This window comes from Oncorhynchus mykiss, chromosome 15 (genome assembly GCF_057628025.1).
Source record: "Oncorhynchus mykiss isolate SJ-2025 chromosome 15, ASM5762802v1, whole genome shotgun sequence".
Classification (NCBI taxonomy): Eukaryota; Metazoa; Chordata; class Actinopteri; order Salmoniformes; family Salmonidae; genus Oncorhynchus; species Oncorhynchus mykiss.
In genome coordinates this window covers 28078587-28102071 of record NC_143036.1, presented here as the reverse complement: position 1 = coordinate 28102071, position 23485 = coordinate 28078587, and the positions used below count along the sequence as shown (strand labels likewise).

At 42.8% G+C, this 23485-nt stretch overlaps 1 protein-coding gene across 7 annotated transcripts in view; it reads right to left on the bottom strand.

Annotated features, from left to right (window-relative positions):
• Positions 1–22025, bottom strand: part of asap1b (ArfGAP with SH3 domain, ankyrin repeat and PH domain 1b) — a 68732-nt gene extending 46707 nt beyond the window's left edge. For 4 of the 7 annotated variants that reach the window (XM_090199789.1, XM_090199788.1, XM_021562909.3 and 1 more), the window contains exons 1-3: positions 21646–22025; positions 21202–21288; positions 19742–19868 (exon numbers count right to left, since the gene is read on the bottom strand). In XM_090199789.1, coding sequence (XP_090055915.1) covers positions 19742–19868; positions 21202–21266 — 192 coding nt within the window. In that variant the 5' untranslated portion in view covers positions 21267–21288; positions 21646–22025. Of the gene's footprint in view, positions 1–19741; positions 20449–21201; positions 21289–21645 lie in introns of those variants that run through there. The other 3 variants (XM_090199791.1, XM_090199792.1, XM_090199793.1) reach the window with 2 other exon arrangements.
• Positions 22026–23485: the final 1460 nt, after the last annotated feature.

The following is a 23485-nucleotide window of genomic DNA, read 5'->3' as shown; positions in this document are numbered from 1 at the left end:
AATTTCACTCAACTTTCTGGAGTTTTCCCCTTTAGTTAACGCTATCAACGTTTCCCTTTACTGTGGGAATTGTGATCGAATCAATGCAATATTAGCCACTTTCAATGCAACATACCGGAGAAAATACAAAATATGCAAGATTTGTTGGTGTTGTAGGCAGACGGCATCGGAGTAGGATTCTATTGCATTGACACTCACGACTCAGCCCGTACTCGACACAGACCGGTGCAGCATAACCAATCAGAGCTTCAGTAGGCATTTATGCAAATAGACCATTGCCATATATGGATATGTGCCATTTACTTTGAACTGGACTGTGTTTACAACATGAGCGGTCGTGAGGAGATACACTTGTTTTGAGATCAAAGCGAGAGCTGCATGTAGCCATGTGTGCACATTTTGTTCATATCCTTTGCTAGTTAGTAAGTTATTAGCCCGGTTAAAAATAATTTGTAGTCACCAATGTGGGAGTGATTGCTTCCTACAAGAGCACAAAACGTGTACATTTCTAGACATATTTTTTGGTCTTAGAGGGGCAGTGTTGTATTTTGAGACAGGCTTGAATAAGCTACGCAGCAAATAGGTGGAGAGTATGGGATAATAATGCATTTTATTTTGTAAAGTGGTTTCTTGCATCAAACAACACGACAACATTCAGACAAGTGAATTAACAGGTTAATGTCAAGCCCTGTATGTTTGTTTTTTATAAGTCTCATGGCATGTAGGCTACACTGAACACCACACATTGTCTGCTACTGTAGGTTGGATGATAGAACAGCTATTTCCATGTCAACATGTTATGGGATGTATTTTCTTCATTGTTTTTGATAGTAGGCCACTCTGGTAGGCCTATATTATGACCAAATAGCAACAGTAGACTACTTGGCCACTGTTAAAACTGTAACTTAAAGCAGGTAAACCCTCAGTGTTCACAGTAAACCTGCGCCGGAAGTTGCACAGATTTTCACAACATTCAAGTTAGCTCTCAGCAGACCAGAAATTTGCTCAGTGCAGAAAAAAGGGAACATTGGTTATGACACCATGGTATTTCACTGACAACTTAAAAAATGTTTTCCTTGAGAAATAAAAAAAAAAAAACCCAGGGGATCTTTTTGTTAATTTCCTGTGAAATTTGTGGATGACAAATTTCTCTGTCAATTGGTATTCCTCGCTCAGTTCATAAATGTGTCTCCCTTTAACCTCAACTCCCTCCTTTTCCCAGAGGTCCACGATCAGTCACAGGTGCACAGCCAGTAGTGCAATTGCCATGGAGATGGGATTGAGCTGCCTCGCACATCAACTCAACATTCTTAATTCCGTAGATTCTGGGAGGTTTCTCTAGTCTAACCAGCTGTCTGTCTGTCTGTCTGTCTGTCTGTCTGTCTGTCTGTCTGTCTGTCTGTCTGTCTGTCTGTCTGTCTGTCTGTCTGCCTGTCTGCCTGTCTGCCTGCCTGCCTGCCAGCCAGCCGTGAGAATCAGATCTGCCAGTGTACCGTTCTCTTTCTCAGACCCAGTGAGTGGGTCATGACAGACTGCTTGGCCGGCAGGTTGGGCCAGTAACCGAAAGGTCGCAGGTTGGAATCCCTTAGCTGACAAGGTGAAAAATCTGTCAATTTGCCCTTTAGCAAGACACTTAACCCTAATTGCTCCTGTAAGTCGCTCTGGATATGAGCATCTGCTAATTGGCTTCAAGGTGGTGGCCCAACACTGTACTTTACAAATGATTTGCCACTTGTCTCACAAAAAGCGTAAACTTTTATGTATGCTGATGACAGAACACACCAGGCATCAGCACCTACAGCCAGCGTGAGTTCACTGAGACTCTTAGCAAGGAGCTACCGTCAGTGTCAGAATGGGTAATTAACAATAAACGGGTCTTAAATACATCTAAAACCAAAAGCATTTTATTTGGTTCAAAGCCTTCTCCTAGACCTAAACCTCAACTGGAGCCGTGTTGTAAAGGGTGTGACCGTTGAAGAGGCTGAACTCCCAGGAGTAACATTGGATGGTCAGTTATCATGTTCAAGATGGGGAGAGGTATGTCTGTTATAAAAAAAAAGATGTTCTGTGTTTTGGACACAAATATCAACTATACTAGGCTTTGATCTCATCCCATCTTGATTACTGGCCAGTAATACGGTCGGGGGCTGCAAAGAAAAACCCAGGAAAGCTGCAGCAGGCTCAAAACCAAGCAGGCCGCCTTGCCCTTAACTGCACACACAGAACTAACATCGACAACATGGATGACAGTCTTTCATGGTTGAGGGGCACTTGACTACTTTTTAAAATATTTTTTTTAAAGAACACCACTTATGTAACCTTCAAATGAAACCCCAAATGTTCTCGAACTTGGAATTTCATTTAAAGTCATAATTGTCATATCTGGCAGAGCAACCAGCTATTAAAGCGAGATAGTGCACCTGTTACCCATGCCACAACACTTGTATAATCTATTTGCATTCACTTCAAACAGACATACATACCACACCAGACACGCCACTATGGGTATCTTCACGGTACCCAAACCAAAAACAGATTTAACACGTCGCTCAGTTATGTATAGAGCCATGCCATCGTGGAATGCTCTGCCACCAGAGATTACTCAGGCAAAAAGATTCAGCTTTAAACTTTTTTTTTTTTTTAAGATCTAAAGATCTAATGTATAAGAATATGAATATGTACAGTTGAAGTCGGAAGTTTACATACACTTAGGTTGGAGTCATTAAAACTAGTTTTTCAACCACTCCACAAATTTCTTATTATCAAACTATAGTTTTGGCAAGTCGGTTAGGACATCTACTTTGTGCATGACACAAGTAATTCTTCCAACAATTGTTTACAGACAAATTATTTCACTTATAATACACAGTATCATAATTCCAGTGGGTCAGAAGGTTACATACACTATGTTGACTGTGCCTTTAAACAGCTTGGAAAATTCCAGAAAACGATGTCATGGCTTTAGATGCTTCTGATAGGCTAATTCGAGTCATTTGGAGGTGTACCTGAGGATGTATTTAAAGGCCTACCTACAAGCTCAGTGCCTCTTTGCTTAACATCATGGGAAAATCAAAAGAAATCAGCCAAAACCTCAGAAAAAAATTTGTGGACCTCCACAATTTTCAAACGTTCATCTGTACAAACAATAGTACGCAAGTATAAACACCATGGGACCACGCAGCCGTCATACCACTCAGGAAGGAGTCGCGTTCTGTCTCCTAGAGATGAACATACTTTGGTGCGAAAAGCACAAATCAATCCCAGAACAACAGCAAAGGACCTTGTGAAGATGCTGGAGGAAACAGGTACAAAAGTATCTATATATCCACAGTAAAACGAGTCCTTTATCGACATAACCTGAAAGGCCGCTCAGCAAGAAAGAAGCCACTGCTTCAAAATCGCCATAAAAAAATCCAGACTACGGTTTGCAACTGCACATGGGGAGAAAGATCATACTTTTTGGAGAAATGTCCTCTGGTCTGAGGAAACAAAAATAGAACTGTTTGGCCATAATGTTATGTTTGGATGAAAAGGGGGAGGCTTGAAGCCGAAGAACACCATCCCAACCGTGAAAAACGGGGATGGCAGCATCGTGTTGTGGGGGTGATTTCCTGCAGGAGGGACTGGTGCACTTCACAAAATAGATGGCATCATGAGGACGGAAAATTATGTGGATATATTGAAGCAACACCTCAAGACATCAGTCAGGAAGTTAAAGCTTGGTCGCAAACGGCTCTTCCAAATGGACAATGACCCCAAGCATACTTCCAAAGTTGTGGCAAAATGGCTTAAGGACAACAAAGTCAAGGTATTGGAGTGGCCATCACAAAGCCCTGACCTCAATCCTATAGAAAATGTGTGGGCAGAACTGAAAAAGCATGTGCGAGCAAGGAGGCCTACAAACCTGACTCAGTTACACCAGCTCTGTCAGGAGGAATGGGCCAAAATTCACCCAACTTATTGTGGGAAGCTTGTGGAAGGCTCTCCAAAACGACGTTTGACCCAAGTTAAACAATTTAAAGGCAATGCTACCAAATACTAATTGAGAGTATGTAAACTTCTGACCCACTGGGAATATGATGAAATAAATAAAAGCTGAAAAAAATAATTCTCTCTACTATTATTCTGACATTTCACATTCTTAAAATAAAGTGGTGATCCTAACTGACCTAAAACAGGGAATTTATACTAGGATTAAATTAAAAACTGAGTTTAAATGTATTTGGCTAAGGTGTATGTAAACTTCTGACTTCAACTGTATATATGAATCGTGGATAAATAGTATTTTTGTTGTCTCTTGGTGTCGTTCCTATACAGTGCACTTGGAAAGTATTCAGGCCTCTTGACTTTTTCCACATTTTGTTACTTTACAGCCTTATTCTAAAATAGATTACATTCATTTTTTCTTCATCAAAGTACTGAGTAAAGGGAAAGGAAAGGGAAAGCGGGATACCTAGTCAGTTGTACAACTGAATGCATTCAACTGAAATGTGTCTTCCGCATTTAACCCAACCCCTCTGAAAGGGTCTGAATAGTTATGTAAATGTGATACACGTCATGGGGAATTGTGTGATACACCTATTTTTCAGCAGCAGGGACTGTGAGACTAGTCAAAAGGGAAAAAAATATTTAATCCATTTTAGAACAAGTCTGTAACATAACAAATTGTGGAAAAAGTGCAGTTGGAAAGTATTCAGACGCCTTGACATTTTCACATTTAGTGATGTTACAGCCTTTTTCAAAAATGTAGGAAATTGTATTTTTCCCTCTGACTAGTCTCCCAATCCCTGATGCTGAAAAACATTCCCACAGCATAATGCTGCCACCACCGTGCTTCGCCGTAGGGATGGTGCCAGGTTTCCTCCAGACGTGACACTTGGCATTCAGGCCAAAGAGTTCAATCTTGGTTTCATCAGACCAGAGCATCTTGTTTCTCATGGTCTGAGAGTCCTTTACGTGCCTTTTGGCAAAATCCAAGCAGGCTGTCATGTGCCTTTTACCGAGGAGTGGCTTCCATCTGGCCACTACCATAAAGGCCTGATTGGTGGAGTGCTGCAGAGATGGTTGTTCTTCTGGAAGGTTCTCCCATCTCCACAAAGGAACTCTGGAGCTCTGTCAGAGTGACCATCGGTTCTTGATCACCTCCCTGACAAAGGCCCTTCTCCCCTAATTGCTCAATTTGGCCCGGGTGGCCAGCTCTAGGAAGAGTCTTGGTGGTTACAAACTTCTGCCATTTAAGAATGATGGAGGCCACTGTGTCCTTGGGGACCTTCAATGCTGCAGAAATGTTTTGGTACCCTTCCCCAGATCTGTGCCTTGACATAATCTTGTCTACGGACAATTCCTTAGACCTCATGGTTTGGTTTTTGCTCTGACATGCACTGTCAACTGTCGGACCTTATATAGACAGGTGTGTGCCTTTCCAAATAATGTCCAATCAATTGAATTTACCACTAGTGGACTCCAATCAAGTTGTAGAAACATCTCAAGGATCATCAATGGAAAAAGGATGCACCTGAACTCAATTTCGAGTCTCATAGTAAAGGGTATGAATACATGCAAATAAGGTGTTTCTGTTTTTTACCGTCCCAAAATGTTTTGCATGTCAGCGGTCAAGATATTGGACTTTCAAGAAGCAAAGTGTCACCGGCCACATCATGACGATGCAAAATGGAGAGTGGACAATAAAAATTTCGTTTTTGAGTGGATTTTCCCTTTAACCTCCCCTTACTTTGAGACTTTCATTGTAGAACTTCACCTCTATGCACTCAAATGTGATCACACAAGCACAGGACACAGAAAATCGAAAGAGCGATACATCTTGAAGGTGAGCCAAGTACAAAACTGATGACATGGGTGAAATGTGTCATCATGCCTCACGGCGAGCACGTAAGTGTTGAGTGGAGGTCAAACCAGCGTGGCTCGAGCAAGCTTCAGTAAATCAATCATTAAGACGCCAAAGAGTGGTTTGACTTTGACAAGAGCATATGCCTCTAGAACTGAACGTCGTCTTCCCCATTGCATTTTGTCCGAAAATGGGGCCCGATTCTAACAGGAAAGGCGGAGAACAGTTTCCATTGGCAGGACACAAGTGAACATCCCTTTCTCTGGCCTGGAGCTGGGGGAAGCCTGAACGCTCCCAGTCAGGAAGATTTAAATAAGAGGATTTAACATTTCCAAAGGTCAGACTATGTCACACAGAACAATTTAAGGCAGCTTTTGGGTGGATGGTTCTTTTCTGAAGAGAACCAAATGCTCAGCATAACACACCCCAGACGTTGAGTGAAAATAGAATTAGACAATTAAAGAGCAAGGCAATGGCCCTAACACTGTAAACTTTGAGGGACATTGGTGGTGCAAGAACCTCTTCTATACAGTAGGCTAACATATGGAACAAGGGTACTTCACTTGTAGGGACTTAGGAAGACGAACCAATCATTGATGCCAGAGAGTGTCATAGGGCCTAGGGAGAGTGTCCTAGCCCTAACTCAGCTGTTGGTGTTGGCCAGAGAGGGAGGCAGGGCAGGGAAGGGAACATATGTTGAGTAGAGGCTGGCTGCTCTACTGGCTTGGCTGTGGTTGGTCTGAACAAGCAATGGAGGAAGACTGTGAGGCAGCTTCCGGTGTTGAGAGGAGACTGACTGCTTGTCAGGACTGGAGAAGTGGAGTACACAAGCCATTGTGTGTTACCACACTGGTGACTTCCTACATCTCTACATCCTTCTCTTGTGAGCGTATTTTATCACACCATACACCACTGAAGTATACACTGCCCACATGGGCTCAAACAAGCATAACTTTATCAATCTCATGTTGGAGTCAGTCATAATTCATAAATGAGGAACAGTTCCATTACATCATTATTCATATGAATGGAACAAACTGAGACTGGGGACTGTACCTCAGTGCGGCTGATGATTAAAACATGACAGCGTCAGCCACATCTCCAAAAGTAGCTCCATTTAGAGGAGTGAGAATAGAAACACAAGGGGGGAGCAGAGGGATTTTCAGGGCAAACATTCACCACGAAGCTATTCGCATGAGGCTGAATTGCCTGCCCGGGACCCCAGAGAAACAAAGGTTTTTGTCATAAACTCAACTGTCCCCACCAACCTCAATTATGACAGTCACCAAGTTCATGATTAAACCCTCCTTTCACTAGATATGGGATATTTATTTTACCTTTATTTAACTAGGCAAGTCTTATTCTTATTTTCAATGACAGCCTGTTCAGGGGCAGAACGACAAATTTGTACCTTGTCAACTCGGGGGTTAGAACTTGCAACCTTCCGGTTACTAGTCCAACGCTCTAACCACTAGGCTACCCTGCCACCCCAGGGATATTCTTGCTTAGCACTCACCTGAATACAATGGAGAACAGGTTAACTTGAGGGTTGCTTGAGGTTACCTTCAAAGCAAAGATTAAGAGGAAATTCCTTTTGAGCAAATGTTTACATTTTAAAGAGTACAAGACCTCTTAGCTAAATTCCTTCTCCGTCTATTTAATTCAAAAATACATTTTTTAGATGCAATACAAACACCTTCTGTTGTTATCAACCATCAAGCACATTTGAATTATTTAGAACACCGTCAGCCAGGAGGGAAATCATCTGAAAACACTCTGACTGTCACAAAAGGCTCCAACAATCTCTCTCACTAATGTGGTGTAGTTCAGAAATGAGGCCTGAGAGTATGAGTGCAGTAAGCTGAACCCCAAAATCCTCCAGTAACACAAACAAACCATTCAACTCAAAGTAACCATGGTTATCACTATTATCCCTCTTATCAGTGATCGGTGGATATCTCTACAAACTCAGCTTCCGGCTCTCAACCCACAATGCAGTAGATCCAAAGGTATCTGGCTGTGACAGCCAAGGGACGAGCCGCTCACTCCGCTTCGATAAAACGCCCGATCAGAAGTAGCGCATTATTTCTAGTCCCTGAGTGGTTGCATTCCATTTCACACCACATGGCCTTGAGCCCTGTACCAGAGTCGCAGCCTACATTCCTGTGCTTTACAGCATTCCTTGGAGTTTTCTGTGGACATGTATCAAGTTTCACAGATTATGGGAGTCCGTCGGGTGAAAGAACCACAGGTGTATCCATTCCCACTGGCCACGGTGATAGACACACACTTGAGCAATAGGCTATATCAAACAGGGATATGTTCACCGAGTATGTCCTCGGTATGTCCTCACAGCCTCAGACATGGCCTCCCCTCTACCGCATAATGTGACGACCCTCCCACTCTGTCTGCCGAATTCTTTCTCTTTGCTCTTGTTTTCCTTAATAGGATGTCGGTGGGCGGAGCCGGGAGGGTCGTCAGAGAAATGGGACACACCTGGGCTCGGGTGTGTCCCAGGATAAATGCACCTCTTCCCCATTCATTGGAGAGGCTCTCTCCATGCAGACATCTCTATCGATTTTCTTGTGGCCTTTTGGTTGTTTGCTTTGGCACCTTTCAACACCCCGCATTATCACATTTATGCATGCGAAACACTCACTTACACTACTGATTGCACACACCATTGTTAATTGTATTTAGTTTACTTTATTTAATAAATATATTTTGTTATTCCTTGTCTCCACATTGTCTTCCTTTTGTTTCGAACTTTGAGCCGGTTCGGGACAAATGTCACTAAAGAACTAAAGCCATTCAGGAGATAACCATAGCTGAAATATTGGTGTATCCTAGACCTGCTAGACAACATCATTTTCATGTTATCTAGTTGCTATCAACCGCCCTAAGGCAGTGTTGATGCAGTTCCAGGGGGCAGAGCCGGCTCTACGTGGCGGCAAAGCTGGGCATTGACCACCCAGATAGTATTTGTGCCCCCACCTCCCCCAGTTCTGTTTCCCCATAAACATAACAAATGGTATATGAATCACAATGACCAGTTTTGCTAATGTAGTGTTGTCGGCCCTGCTAGTAGCACAGACCGGAACAGAGGCTTTGCCAGGTGCGCACTCATGATTTGAGGGGGGGGGGGGGGGTAATAATGTAATATTTTGTTGTTAAAATCCCTAAATGCATTCTGATTGGGCACCTAGCCATGCGATGTCATAAGGTACCACCTTCATTACCTTGTTTAGGAAAATCATTGGATCCCACCTGGGGCGTGGTTACATTAACCGTTTTTTTCTCACAGAGAAGGGGAAAGTTGTTTACTTTTCCAGATCGCTGCAGCTAATAATAGGCTAAATAGTAGCTACTAGCTTCGGTAAATTTGGGTAGCCGCGAGCTGAATAATTTTAGCTGGCTAAGCAGCGTGGGTATCCAAACATGGCTGGACACTGCCAAGAGCAAAAAATAACAGGGGACCCCCATGTCAAGAGCGATTCCGAGCTCAATGAGCAGCCTGCTGGCCCAACCACCGAGGTTCGGCATGTTACATCGACGAACATCCCAGCTTGTCGAGCAGGCATTTGAGAGGGACCTGACAAGTACATTTCACCAGGAAGGAGAATAGAATCAGAAACTTCTCATGAGGTTCAGCACAGCATGGAGGAGGCTGCAACTCATCTAAATGGTAAGCTACAACCTTTATGGCCTTGGCCGCCGTGCCAGAATTATTCATTCATTGGTTGACCCTAACGTAAGCCCACTGGTTGTTTGGATTTTTTTAATGTAATGTATAGTTTAGGCTTTTGCTTTTTACTTCAATGCATCTTTTGGATTTATCTGTGATTCTTAATGTCATTGCTTGCTTTTGCAGTTCTCAGTGTTATTGATAGATGTCCAGCTTTGTATTATTTGACGGGTATCGGGACAATCACCAATGTAGCCTATTGGTTGTGCTCTGAGGTGATGTTAAACTCGGTCCCGTGTGGCTCAGTTGGTAGAGCATGGCACTTGCAACGCCAGGGTTTTGGGTTCAATTTCCACAGGGGACCAGTACGAAAATGTATGCGCTCACTACTGTAAGTCACTCTGGATAAGAGCGTCTGCTAAATGACTAAGATGTCAAATTGGCAGTGCATCTAACGTTACCCTTTCATCGCGCTGACTGGGGGTAGCCTTCTGTCCATGGTCCTGAATTGATGGTTACGGTGTGTGCTGTTTTAATGAGTGCATCTTGGTCTACCAGTCTTCGTGGGGCTTCTCTTCAACATCGCATGCGTTCTTGTGTGCAAAATGACAGTAGTTGTGTATATGGCTGCATTTCAAACAGGCCTCCATTTTAGTACATTTGGTATGTAGGACCAATACCGCGTGTAGCCTAAATCACTCGGTTATCATTCCTCACATTACACAGTCGTCGTGTGATAGGCTACTGTAAAAGGGATGTCAATACCATGAAAATGACACAGTCTACTTTGTTCACCCCCTCCCTGCTCTCTTGCTATAGCATGTGTGTGAGTTCCTATCGGAATGGGCATTTACTCTTAATCGCGGCAGATTCAAATGAGCTACTGTTGTGTAGGACATTTCACATCAGCTATGACTATAGAATACCCACTGATTTAGCTTGCTTTTCTGGAACTTGATATTGTCCCACGGAGAAGTGGCGCCTTGATTACGCTCATTGCGCAGCGCCACAAATTTGACAGAAATGTAATCTAAGTTGTAATTATTGAAGTTGAAGCGATGAAGCCTGTCAGAATGGTTGATAAGCTAGTGGTGCTCATCGAGCTGATCTTCACGTGTTGGTAGGCGCAAATGATGTGCAGGCCTTCTACTGCAGATATGGCTGCATTTTCGATACACATGTCGCAGTGGGGACGCATATCATTTGCGTGTTATTATACAAAGTGACAGTTTGTTAACTGTGTACGGCTACATTTCATATACATTTTTGTACCTACAGTATGAGAAGTAGTAATACCAATCTACCTTGTTTTATTGGAGCTCTAAAGCAATACTAGTTGTGCCCCCCCCCACCTCACGTGGATTTAAAAAGCCCCCTCGGGCATGTCATCCTGGAGCCGGGCCTGCCAGGGGGGCAGAGTGACCTCTGTAGGCTCTAGGAAAGCCTTGCCGTTCAAACGGAGCAAGCGTGTGTAAATCCACATCTGAGCCAACAAGCCATCCCCTGGCAGGCATGTTCAGCACTTCAGATGAAACACTATATCAAGTGCCCAGCTGACAACACACACACGGTCCAAGGCACAACACCATTGTGTCCTCTTGAAACAGAGTCAGCCTTGGAGTATTTCCCCCTCAGGCCAGGAGAGGAGCATGCATCAGTGAGCATTGAGCAGTGCTGCCGTCCTCCAACCCCCAGGCCAGTTCTAGAGGAAGGCCATTGACCCAAGCACTCACAAACTCAGAGAAGAGGAGGGGCTTGTTCATTATCACATAAATGATGGGAAAGAAAAGCAGATTTAAGTTATTTTGTTTCAATACTGGTTCCGACATGCATCCCATTGCCAATTTGCCACGCCTCAGGATGAAGAGGTCTTGTGACCCGGTTAAGACCTCAAAACATCCTTTCCAAACCTCCTTAAAGAAATCCTCCAGCAATATTTTGAATCTATCTGTGGCGTGCCTCTTTCACAGTGGGAGGGTTTTGGGCTTTGTGTTCGGATGCTGTTTCAGTTGCTTGTTTGTTGGTTTGTTTGCTGTCTGAGAGACTAAGGGATTTGGATAATCAGTCTCTGGCCCGGGCTTCCAGCTGTTGGCCTACCTTCTCTTCCTGCCACAGCTGCACTGCATATATCATCAAGGGCTATTAGCAGACAGCGGATTAGCCCCTGACCAGGCTTAGCTCCGGCAGTGGGGCTGTCAGGGCTCTGATCCCTGCTCGTTCCCTGATTTATGCAAAGGGAGGGTGGGGGATACTGAGTGGCCACTGTTGTTAAATGGACTCAGACATGGACTCAAGACACCCCCACTGCCTGATCGCCAGCCTTCTCCTCTAACCCTCTAATGGAACTCCGCAACAAGAGTCATCAGATACTATAGGCTTATATGGTACTTTTAAACAGTGAACTACGATTTGACCCCCCTTGTGTTACCATGTGAGATACTGCCTCGCTCGGAGGATTATGAGTCAGATTTCTAAGGCTGACAGTTTACCTAACGAGCACTTTTTATAGGACAGCCTTTGCTTGCACTTTTTGTTATGTGGTTGAACTAGGATGGAAAATGTGATGGACCGTCAGTGAGAGGGAGCCAAGTCATGCAATATGCCGATAAACACTGTTCTGTTTAATTTGCCTGCATGTGACACAGGGGACAAATTCTAAAAAGCCTCAACTTAATCAATAATTCAGCTAGCCACATCTGTCCTGAGTTGTGAATGTTGTTGAGGTAAGAAGCCTGCATATAGCCTGCATTCACTTTGTTACGTAAAACCCGGATATGACGAAACCTGTCTCGTTCTCTTGAATTATTCAAAGTGTTCACAAGACTTGTTCTCAATAGGAACATTGCATCATACCAAAGCGAAAAATGTAGGCTAGAACAGATCTTTCTCGTCGCTGGTTGTGCAATGCAATGAAAAGTAGAAAAATCATGCAGGGGGAAAAAAAGCAGAAAACCACATCGATATACAGTTTCCTATTCTGTCGCTAAAGGAAGATATTCAAACAGCTGATGTCTCCATTTTATGGTTTACCAACAGGTCTTGGGTAGCCTCTCCCAGTTTAATATGGGGGGCTGGCAGATGGATCCACTGTTTTCGAATTAGATATGTTGCACGTGAGGATAGGATAAACATGTGCATCTCACTCAGGCACATTGAGATGGAATCTCCTTCAAGTGTAAACAACATGTCAAAACAAATGTGAGTCATCGTGGGCCAACGGTGTTACGTTTACATGTCGTTTGGACCGAGGCCCACAAATGAAGTTGTGTCATACATATCCTGAGGTATGCAGCAGATTTTCTCAGTAAAGTAGACCCTGAAGCAGGTTTTCCGGCAACATTTTAATTGAAATTTACCGGAAGCAAATGCATTGGGTGCGTAACCTGATTAGGGCGTCCGCCCACTCTGCTCAGAATGACATAAATCACATTTCGATTATGGTCATTCATATTAGCAGAACATAGAAATCGAGGATGCGACGACGTTGCTATCTGTATGCTGTACAAGTGTGATAAATAAGGTACATAATGAATATACTGTACACACGCACCAATTTAATTTCACAAAATTATGTGAATCAATCTATACACAATAAGCATGGCCAGTCAAATGTATTGGCATCGACTGGTATTTCCATCAATGAATAGTTTAAAAAGCATTATTTCGCAATTTGATTTTTTTCTTCTTCTCCCGGACAGTTGGCCAGCAGGAGTTTGATTTATTGACTTAAAAAAATATATATATGTAGGCCAAAAGCTGACTATTACCGGCTAACGGAAACGCTGTCCTGAAGCTATCATAAATCCTAATGCTGTGTGTAGACTGTCTGTCTGTGTGTCTATGCTGCGGTCCTTAAATCCTCTAATGAGCAGTACAATTAGCAACAGTCAACAGAGGTGCCATTTTTCTCTTTCATTCTACTGAAGAGCAAACAACACGACTATTTGTCCAATTCATGTCAGATGCTGACAGTCTCCTCAGGTCAGAATGACAGCAAAACTGTCACTCTCATAGCTTAACACCACTGAAATGGCTGGAGGGAATCAGTATTCATTTGAAACCATCCAATTGTGTCATTTTGACAAGATAGTATACTATCAATTTCACTCTTCGCCAGGTGGAAACTGACATCAATTTCACAAAAAGTCACTCATCTGATGTTCCCAAAATGAAAGATGGAAGAAATAAACGTTTAATTGTAACTGCCAAGAAATTCACAGTGTTTGAATAAGATGACTATGAAAAGACAAAGATTTGTCCTCACACTTCCACACTGATGTGGTGTGAGAGGCATGCTCAGAGGAATGCAAATCCACTGAGGGTTTCCCTTGTGTTCCAGGCAATGTTTCTCCTTGGTTTAAAAAGCTAACTCAATGACGCAAAGCACCATCTGTAGGGCAGAGACAAGGGAGGGCCTCACAAGGGAGTCTGGCTGGCTGGTTGTCCCGAATGTTCATGATTCAGTCATGTTGGATAAGAAGATACTAACTCAAAGATGCCAAGATCAGGGCAAGTTGGAACTACAAGTTTTCCATTAGAAAAAGCCAACATCTTCTTACGATTTCCCTAACAAAGGAAGGGAAGCTTAACTAAAGCCTGCCTGTACATGAAGTCCTCCTCTACACATTTTTCTGAACCTTTCAGGGAATTAAATTGCAGATGAGCATGAATATTTTCTTACCATTCTTCAGAACATTCCTCGTATATTGTTGGGCACAGTAGTGGATTAACCATACCAGATTCCATTACTGCCCTCAACACCATAATGATGTCACTTCCTGTTATGCAAGACGTGCACAGCATTAGTACGCGGCTGCAGTTATTTCCTATTTCGTTTTAGCACTAATAGAAATATGAACAGTAAACATACATACATTCGGAAAGTATTCAGATCTCCTGACTTTTTCCACATTTTGATACATTACAGCCTTATTCTAAAATGGATAAAATAAAACATGTTCCTCATCAATCACAATACCCCATAATGAGAAAGCAAAAACTTTTTTTTCAATTTTTTTTTTTACAAATCTAGACTAAATAAAAAACTGAAATACCTTATTTACATAAGTATTCAGACCCGTTGCTATAAGACTCGAAATTGAGCTCAGGTGCATCCTGTTTCCATTGATCATCTTGAGATGTTTGTACAACTTGATTGGAGTCCACCTGTGGTTAATTCAATTGGACATGATTTGGAAAGTCATCTGTCTATATAAAGGTCCCACCATTGACAGTGCATGTCAGAGCTAAAACCAAGCCATGGGGTCGAAGGAATTGTCCGTAGAGCTCTGAGACAGGATTGTGACGAGGCACAGATCTGGGGAAGGGTACCAAAAAATGTCTGCAGAATTGAAGGTCCCCAAGAACACAGTGGCCTCCATCATTCTTAAATGGAAGAAGTTTGGAACCACCAAGACTCGTCCTAGAGCTGGTCGCCCGGCCAAATTGAGCAATCGGGGGAGAAGGGCCTTGGTCACGGAGGTGACCAAGAACCCGATAGTCACTCTGACAGAGCTTCAGAGTTCCTCTGTGGAGATGGGAGAACCTTCCAGACAGACAACCATCTCTGCAGCACTCCACCAATCAGGCTTTTATGGTAGAGTGGCCAGACAGAAGCCACTCCTCAGTAAAAGGCACATGACAGCCCACTTGGAGTTAGCCAAAAGGCACTCAAAGGACTCTCAGACCATGAGAAACAAGATTCTTTAGTCTAGAGAAACCAAAATTGAACTCTTTGGCCTGAATGCCAAGTGTCACATCTGGAGGAAACCTGGCACCATGCCTACGGTGAAGCATGGTGGTAGCAGTATCATGTTGTGGGGATGTTTTTCAGTGGCATGGAGACTAGTCAGGATCGAGGGAAAAATGAACAGAGCAAAGTACAGAGATATCCTTGATGAAAACCTGCTCCAGAGCGCTCAGGGCAGACTGGGGCGAAGGTTCACTTTCCAACAGGACAACGACCCTAAGCACACAGTCAAGAGGAGTGGCTTTGGACAAGTCTCTGAATGTCCTTGAGTGGCCCAGCCAGAGCCCGGACTTGAACCCGATCGAACATCACTGGAAAGACCTGAAAAAAGCTGTGCAGCGACGCTCCCCATCCAACCTGACAGAGCTTGAGAGAATCTGCAGAGAAGAATAGGAGAGCTTGGCAAGCTTGTAGCGTCATACCCAAAAAGAGTCGAGGCTGTAATCGCTGCCAAAGGGGCTTCAACTGAGTAAAGGGTCTGAATACTTATGTAAATGTCATATTTCGTTGTTGTTTTTTATAAATTTGAAAAAACATCTAAAAACCTGTTTTTGCTTTGTCATTATGATTGATGAGGGGAAAAAACGATTTAATCCATTTTAGAATAAGGCTGTAACGTAACAAAATGTGGAAAAAGTCAAGGGGTCTAAATAATTTTCTAATGCACTGTAGGCAGGGGAGCTTTTCCCTGTTGTGACTGGGCAAACTGGGTTGGGTTAATAAGGACAGTGCTGCTTTGAGGAGGGGAATCGTGAACATCTTTGTCTCTCCAAGCAGCCATCCATAAATAATTCAGGTGTGGAGTTGAAGTAAGAAGTTTTGATGTCGCTGCATCTCCCCCTCTGCACCTTTATATGACTCACTGTGTTGAGACGCCTGAGGAGGGAGGCTGACAACTGTTGTCCTCCTCCGGCAGGTCAGCTCTCCTCCTCAGGTTACACCATTAAATATTCACCATGTACCTTTGCATAATTTACCTCGTCAACATACTGGGAAAATTACTTGGAGAAACAGAGAGACATTGGTAGGTCTGTAATGATGACAGGTGAATGAAGGTGGGAAGGTTATTATGGGAATTATTTACCTTTTCTGAAGAGAGAATGAGAGAATAGCCTCCCAATTTGTCTCACTGGTTATGGTGAAAATGTGGCACAAAACAAATAGGCCCACTTTAGCATCTTTGGTGGCTATTCTTCAAATGCTACATGGCCAACATTCTTCACCCTGACTCTTTTCAGAGGCCATGGCAATACTGCTGAACTTTTACAGAGTTGGAAATCCATAAAGTGAGGAGGAATGCCATCTGGAAGGTGTATGTAGTATCCCAGGGCAGGACCCTGGCGAGGTCTTCTGCTCTCTACTGATTTTAGATCAATGTTTCGGGAAAAGCTTGATTCTATGGCCTCTTGTCTGTTTAAATAAGAAAGATTATACGTTGTTGCTCTTTTGTGGCCAGTATAATGGTCCCCGTCATGTGATCCGGACTACAATTCCAGAGTGGTTACTGCTGCAGCCCGGGCCGGGCGCACATGGCGGCTCTTCCAACAGATGTTTTTAGTTTGTTTTGCAGTCTCTCTCTCTCTGAGCTGGGAGGCACAGAGCCAGAGAGGTGATCCATGACGCAAGCCTTTCCTTGTTGTTAAATGAACAAAAATGTGCTCTGTGTGGAGAAGCAGCAGGTAGCCTAGCGGTTGAGAGCGTTGGGCCAGTAACAGAAAGGTTAATGGTTCGAATCCCCAAGCTGACTAGGTGAAAAATCTGTCGATGTGCACTTGAACACGGATTGCTCCTGTAAGTCGCTATGGATAAGAGCGTCATGTAAAATGAGAATAAACATGGCTTGGTTGTAAAGATTCTTCTATTATTGTACTATAAACCTTCGGGGAGAGACGGGTGGAACTTCTAAATGCTACGACACATAGGCCATGACCACCCATTCTGCATATTACGTTATCTATCTACGAAGAGAGAATATGCAAAAATGTGTCAACCATTTCGAACAACCATGCAGCATGTACTATCATGTAGATATGATGCACTATAATGTGCTATCGTGTAGGGTTACTATCATGTAGATAGTAACCGAAAGGTTGCAAGATCGAATCCCCGAGCTGACAAGGTAAAAATCTCTCGCTCTGCCCCTGAACAAGGCAGTTAACCAACTGCTCCTAGGCCATCATTGAAAATAAGAATTTGTTCTTAACTAACTTGCCTAGTTAAATAAAGGTAAAATAAAAAAATCATCCTTGAGATGTTTCTACAACTTAATTGGACAAAGAAAGATATCATTGGTCATTTAAGCCTACTGTAAAGTCAAGTTACTATGGCTCTTTCTATGGGAAGGACTTTAGTTTCCGTGAGGACCCTGTTGTAATAACTGATAATAACATTTCCATCACTATTGGGTGAGAAACAATAAACAGAGATTGTCCTACAGGTATATGTTATCCATTTGAAACCAAAGCTCTCAGCTACTTCACAGTGTTTCTTCAGCCTCATTTCCAGAGGATGCAGAAACATCCTAACATCTTTCTTTAGTCCTCAGCACGCCTGGCAGCAGAGCACATGACAGTAGAGCACATGACAGCAGAGCACATGACAGCAGAGCACATGACAATCCACTGTCTCTTAGCTTGAAGGAGTTGCACGGACGCAACTGATTCAAATTCGGAGTCCAATCTCAGGAACTGCTCTCTCTCTCTCCTGCCTCCTTTCTTAAATGGAAGATGAAACCACTGACACTGTTGCTGCACTCCAAATGGCACTCTACTCCTTATGTAGTGCACTACCTTTGACCAGAAGTAGTGCACTATTTAGAGAATAGGGTGCCATTTGGGATACAGCCTGAGATAACATGGAGAGGGAGATGAATGATTATCAGCATTGATCATCTGCCATGGCTGCCATTTTATATACACTATATGAGAACATTAAACCAATGACTTCAAGAGAAACATAGACCTCTTTCTATTTTATTCAATGAAAAAAATGAGGTAATGAAATGAGGTAATGTGTCGGTTTTAACAGGGCATGCTGCTGCCCTTCTTTGTTGTCCCATTATCTCATGGTAAAGCCAGTGCAAGATGGGGGTGGGCTGAGAATGCATTGCTCTCCATGGTCTCCACCAGGATTCACCTGATTACACTCACCTCACTGATCAGACGTGCAATCCTGTGAGTGTGTGTGTGTTTGTGTGTGCATGTTTGCGCGCGCGTGTGTAGGCTACTTGCCTGCGAGCTCTTCCACCACTGATTGTGATTGTAAGAACAGGCTTAGAAGGTTTAGAATCAGGCTGATGTTAACGCCATATGTGTGGAGGGAGACATTCTGATTCAGAATCATTGTAAATGTCAATATCTCTGTCAGAGAGTGGCTGGAAGCTGGAGGGTTTGCTGCTCCATCCATCCCTACCCCCACTCTGTGTGGAGACAGCCAGCACACTCCAATGCTACAGCCTGGCTGCTCTGCTCAGAGTTATGCAACAGAGAGAGACCAGCAAGCTGTAGGCCTAAAACACACCCTCCCTCCCTTCCCTCTCTTCTATCCTACCCAATCCTCCCCCTCTGCCTGGCAACACCAGCCAGCAGCAGTAGGAGCAAAACTAGCTCAATTGAACTGCACAGAATTAACATAGGCTTCAGTGTGAGCAAACCACAGAAGGCCATCATGACATCATCACTACACTATAAAAGCGAACCACAATTGTGCTGATCCTTTGGACACCATTATTGCATGTTGTAACAATGTAACTACTAAGTTCTAGGACAGTAGGTCTTTGTGTTTTTTTTATTTTTACGACACACGTTCAAATGATTCGGCTTGGAAAGAATAGGATGCATATGAACTGTTTTAAATAGGCCATTTTGCTTCTAATAGTCTGGGATTGTACAGGGACAAAGAACTGATCCCAACGCCTGTAAGGGACAGTAAACAGACATGCATTATAACATGGTCCTTGATGTGCTGTTTGCTACAGTGTAAATGGCAACAGAAAGTGTTACAAAGTTGCCAATAGCACCAGACAGTGCCAATTGATAACAGGCCGTTTATAATAATAGGCATGCAAATAAGTCTAATTCTAGCCACCACAATCTAACCTTGCTTGCCATGGTGGAATGCTCATCACAGAAATGTTGTTTTTGTATTGCTTGCACATCAGAACAGTGCTCTCTGTGTAGGACACTTTCTGAGGTTATTCTGCAGAATACAGTACAACTTTGGGCATTGGCTTGGGCATTTGGACACAGATGCAGAGTCTATTTGAACGACCAACTCTGGACCCTGCTACCACTATATGGAGTTTAGGATAATAACATGCATTGTATAATTTAAGTAGCCTGTGCCTCCTGAACCTATGTCATAGCTGTGGTGGCATGATTCATCAATGCGCAATGGTCGCTCTTGCACGCAATTCCATCTGCAGCCATGGCTGACTCAATGTTATAACATGATGTGGCCTTACCTCTTCCAGAATGTTGACTGTGTTCCTACAGCTCTGCAAACGGGTCGTGAAGCTGGATGTGGTAGGAGAATTGTAGTCCTCGGTTGTCTCCGAGAGAAACTCGGACACCGATATTTGATCAGGCATCCTTCAGCAGGGAATCGCCCAGAAGAGGATGGCAAGAATTGTTGAGAAAATCCTAAATCATGAAAAAACAACTGCCGAGGAAAATTACGTGATGTCTAACCGTGTGTAACTGGGTGTAAAACTGATAGTTTAGGATACTAACTAGATAGCGAAATTACAAAAATGCGTCTCTTCTCGAATTACTTGTTTGGTTCTCCTATGACTTCACTGCCCCCAAGGGAAACGGGAATGGACACAAATTCTTCCCTTCCTCTCTTCTCCTCTCGCCCGAATCCCTTGCGCAAATAACCAAAACACAATCGCTTAATTACTGTCCTATGCTGCCTTGCTGTAAAATAAAATAGCGGATTCCATCATGTTTTGCTGATGTTCAATACGATACTTTCCCGATAATATTTTCTACAATCAGAAATATTTCTATGAAATCAATTATAATATGTGCTCTCTGCAATCGCTGAATTTCGTCTCTTTTCTTCTCTTCTCTCCGTTTCTCTTTCGAATGCAACGCTGTCTTGACATTCACAACCACTCTCCCTCCCGCTCTCTCGCTCTCTCTCTCTCACCCACCTCTGATGACGGAGACAAACAAGGAAGAACTCTGCGCATGTCTATGATCTCGGACATAATACTCAGAGACAATCCGCAGTAAAAAAAACTACCTCTATTCGAGGGTGTACTGAAGTCATCGAATAATATGCTATGTAAAAAGGAAAATGTGTCCAATAATTAATATTCTAAGACTCTATTTGGCCTTTGCTATAGACAGTATTGTTTATGATCCTAAATGCCTATCTGCCTATATATATTTACCAGTCAGATATATATTTACAAATACCAACTGACTGTACTACTGTGTTATTAATTTAAAAAATGGTACTTAATTATAAACATGTAAAATAGTTTATATTAATTGAAGCCTAAAGAAACGCATTAAAACATAATTTAGCTGATTGAAAAACCTCAATGGTGGCTCGTGTATTTATTATTGGGGAATTGCAGTCTATAAATACTTCAGATCTATTGAGTTAAGGTACGAGGTCTGAAAAATATTCATCCATAGGTAAAACAGTGATGGTAAATTACATTGAAGTGCGTGCCTGTAGTCTTGGAATGCCTGTAATTGTAGCGGTGCAACATTGAGAAAAAACATTGCTGGTGAATAACAAAAGTGTTCAATCAGATATGATAGGCTCTTGGTCAATTTACACTTACTACTAGACTAAAGCAATAGCACAAAGAAATATGATTGAAGGATTTTGGACACAAGAGAATAGTCTCTGAATATTATGAGGTGATACAATGTTTCAGTATCAACAGAATTTAGAGGGTCTTACCGACTCGGATTCCATAAAGAATCTTTAGATGAGAAATTTGACGGACGGGAAGAGGAGGATCTCATGACTTGACTGTCACCTTATAACCTAAATCAAATAAGAATCACATGAGCAGAGCTCTGTTGCTCTCTAGACATCAGAGATTGTGGTATAGCCGGGGGAAGAATCAAGATAACACAACAACACAACTTTGTATAAAAAATGCCTATAGGCAACTAATAGTATATTCATAAATAATTTGTACCACACAGGAATAGTACTCTGATGAGAAAGCATTGTTTTGCATACAGTAATACATTTATTTTAAATAGGTTCATTTGTTAGCCAACATAAAAGTTCTAATTTCGGACTTATTGAAAATAATATCATGTCCATCTCTAACCCTTTGAAGAGCACTCATATTCCAAAGAAGAACATGGGCTATTACGCCACGCCTCAACTTACCGAAATCGATGCACATCAAATTTGGAATCTGAACAGTGTGAATGTCCTCTTGATTGATGCAGAAGAGAATACTTGCTGGGCGCATCATATCAGGCTCATGTTGAATAGTCATCCAACAGGGGTTCAGTAATGACTATACTTTTAACGTAAGAGCTGAAAGGAGAGAGTGATGTCCTCTAGCAATGGATCCCGTGAAGATCAGTCACAGTGCGGGCAGGAAGGGAGAAACCCGCCATGTGAGCAGGAAAATAGCCACTTACAATGAGCTGGATCTAATGGTAGGCCTACAGGAACTGAGGAAACCCAGAAGGCACTCAAACAGGAAATGTGGGATCTGGGTAAACAGAAAAAGCCAAGAAGTTTCCTCGCTCCCTCGAGCTGATTTTAACTACAGCTGTAGTACCCAATGATGTATATAAACCCTGAATTGTTGATGCTATGTATTGGCCATTGAGAGGCTTTGAAGGCACTGGTCGGCCATATTTTAGATGGCACTCTCCAGTAGTAGCAGTCCTTCATAGGAATGAATGGAATTCTACAGTCTACAATTCTACAATGTTTCAAGGACAAAATGACATGTATATAAGTATTTTGTTGTTGTAGTGGGAACAGTAACATTAGTAATCTCAAAAAAATTATACTTTAAGGAAAATGTTTTAATATATGTTTTTATTTTTATGTTAAGCTCACATAATACAATTTAAAATTATGTATTAAGGTGTCTATTATAGAATAAATGTGTCAAAAACGAAAGTAGACAGTAATACATGCATTTCTTTTGCTTCCAAATTTTTTTTACAATTTTTTTTTTTACAACACAGCGCCCCCTATCAGTTATTGAGTGTATATACACTCACCGGACAGTTTATTGGATACACCACCCCATTCACGGAAATTGAAAAGCTCTTACAGACAGTGAGTCAAGTGGCCGTGTCTTATTATATAAAGCAGGCAGACAGGCTTCGGGACATTCAGTTACTGTTCGATTGAATGTTAGAATAGGCAAAATGAGTGACCTAAATGACTTGAGTGTGGGTGTGGTATGATCGTAGGTGCAAGCCCTCCTGGGCTTTTCACGCATGACAGTGTCTAGGGTGTCCCGAGAATAGTGCGACAAACAAAAAAACAAAAAACATCTAGTCAGCGGCAGTCCTGTGGGCAAAATCAGCTCGTTTATGAGAGAGGTCGAAGGAGAATGGCAAGAATCATGCAAGCTAACAGGCGGGCCACCATCAGACAAATAACGGCGCAGTACAACAGTGGTGTGCAAAACGGCATCTCGGAAGGCACAACTCGAAGATCCTTGTCACGTATGGGCTATTGCAGCACTGGGTTCCACTACTATCAGCTAAAAACTAGAAGAAGCGGCTCCAGTGGGCACGTAATCACCAACACTGGACAATTGACGAGTGGAAAACATTGCGTGATCTGACGAATCCTGGTACCTGTTGCGTCAGGCTGATGGCAGAGTCAGGTTTTGGCGTAAGCAGCATGAACCCATTGACCCATCCTGCCTGGTGTCGTACCACCGTCCAATCTGCAGCAACTGCGTGGTGCCATTGCGTTAGCATGGACCAACATCCCTGTGGAAAGTTTCCGACTTGTAGAATCTATTCCACAAATAATTTAGGCTGTTCTGGAGGCAAAGAGGTCCGACCCAATACTAGATGGGTGTACCTAATAAACTGAATGCATAAATCATTGGTCATACCACTGAACAGGGCAAAAGTAAACCTGTTTGTCAAGGTTATTACATTTACATTTGAGTCATTTAGCAGACACTCTTACAGTAGTGAGTGCATACAGGTTCATACAGGTCAAACCCACAACCCTGGCATTG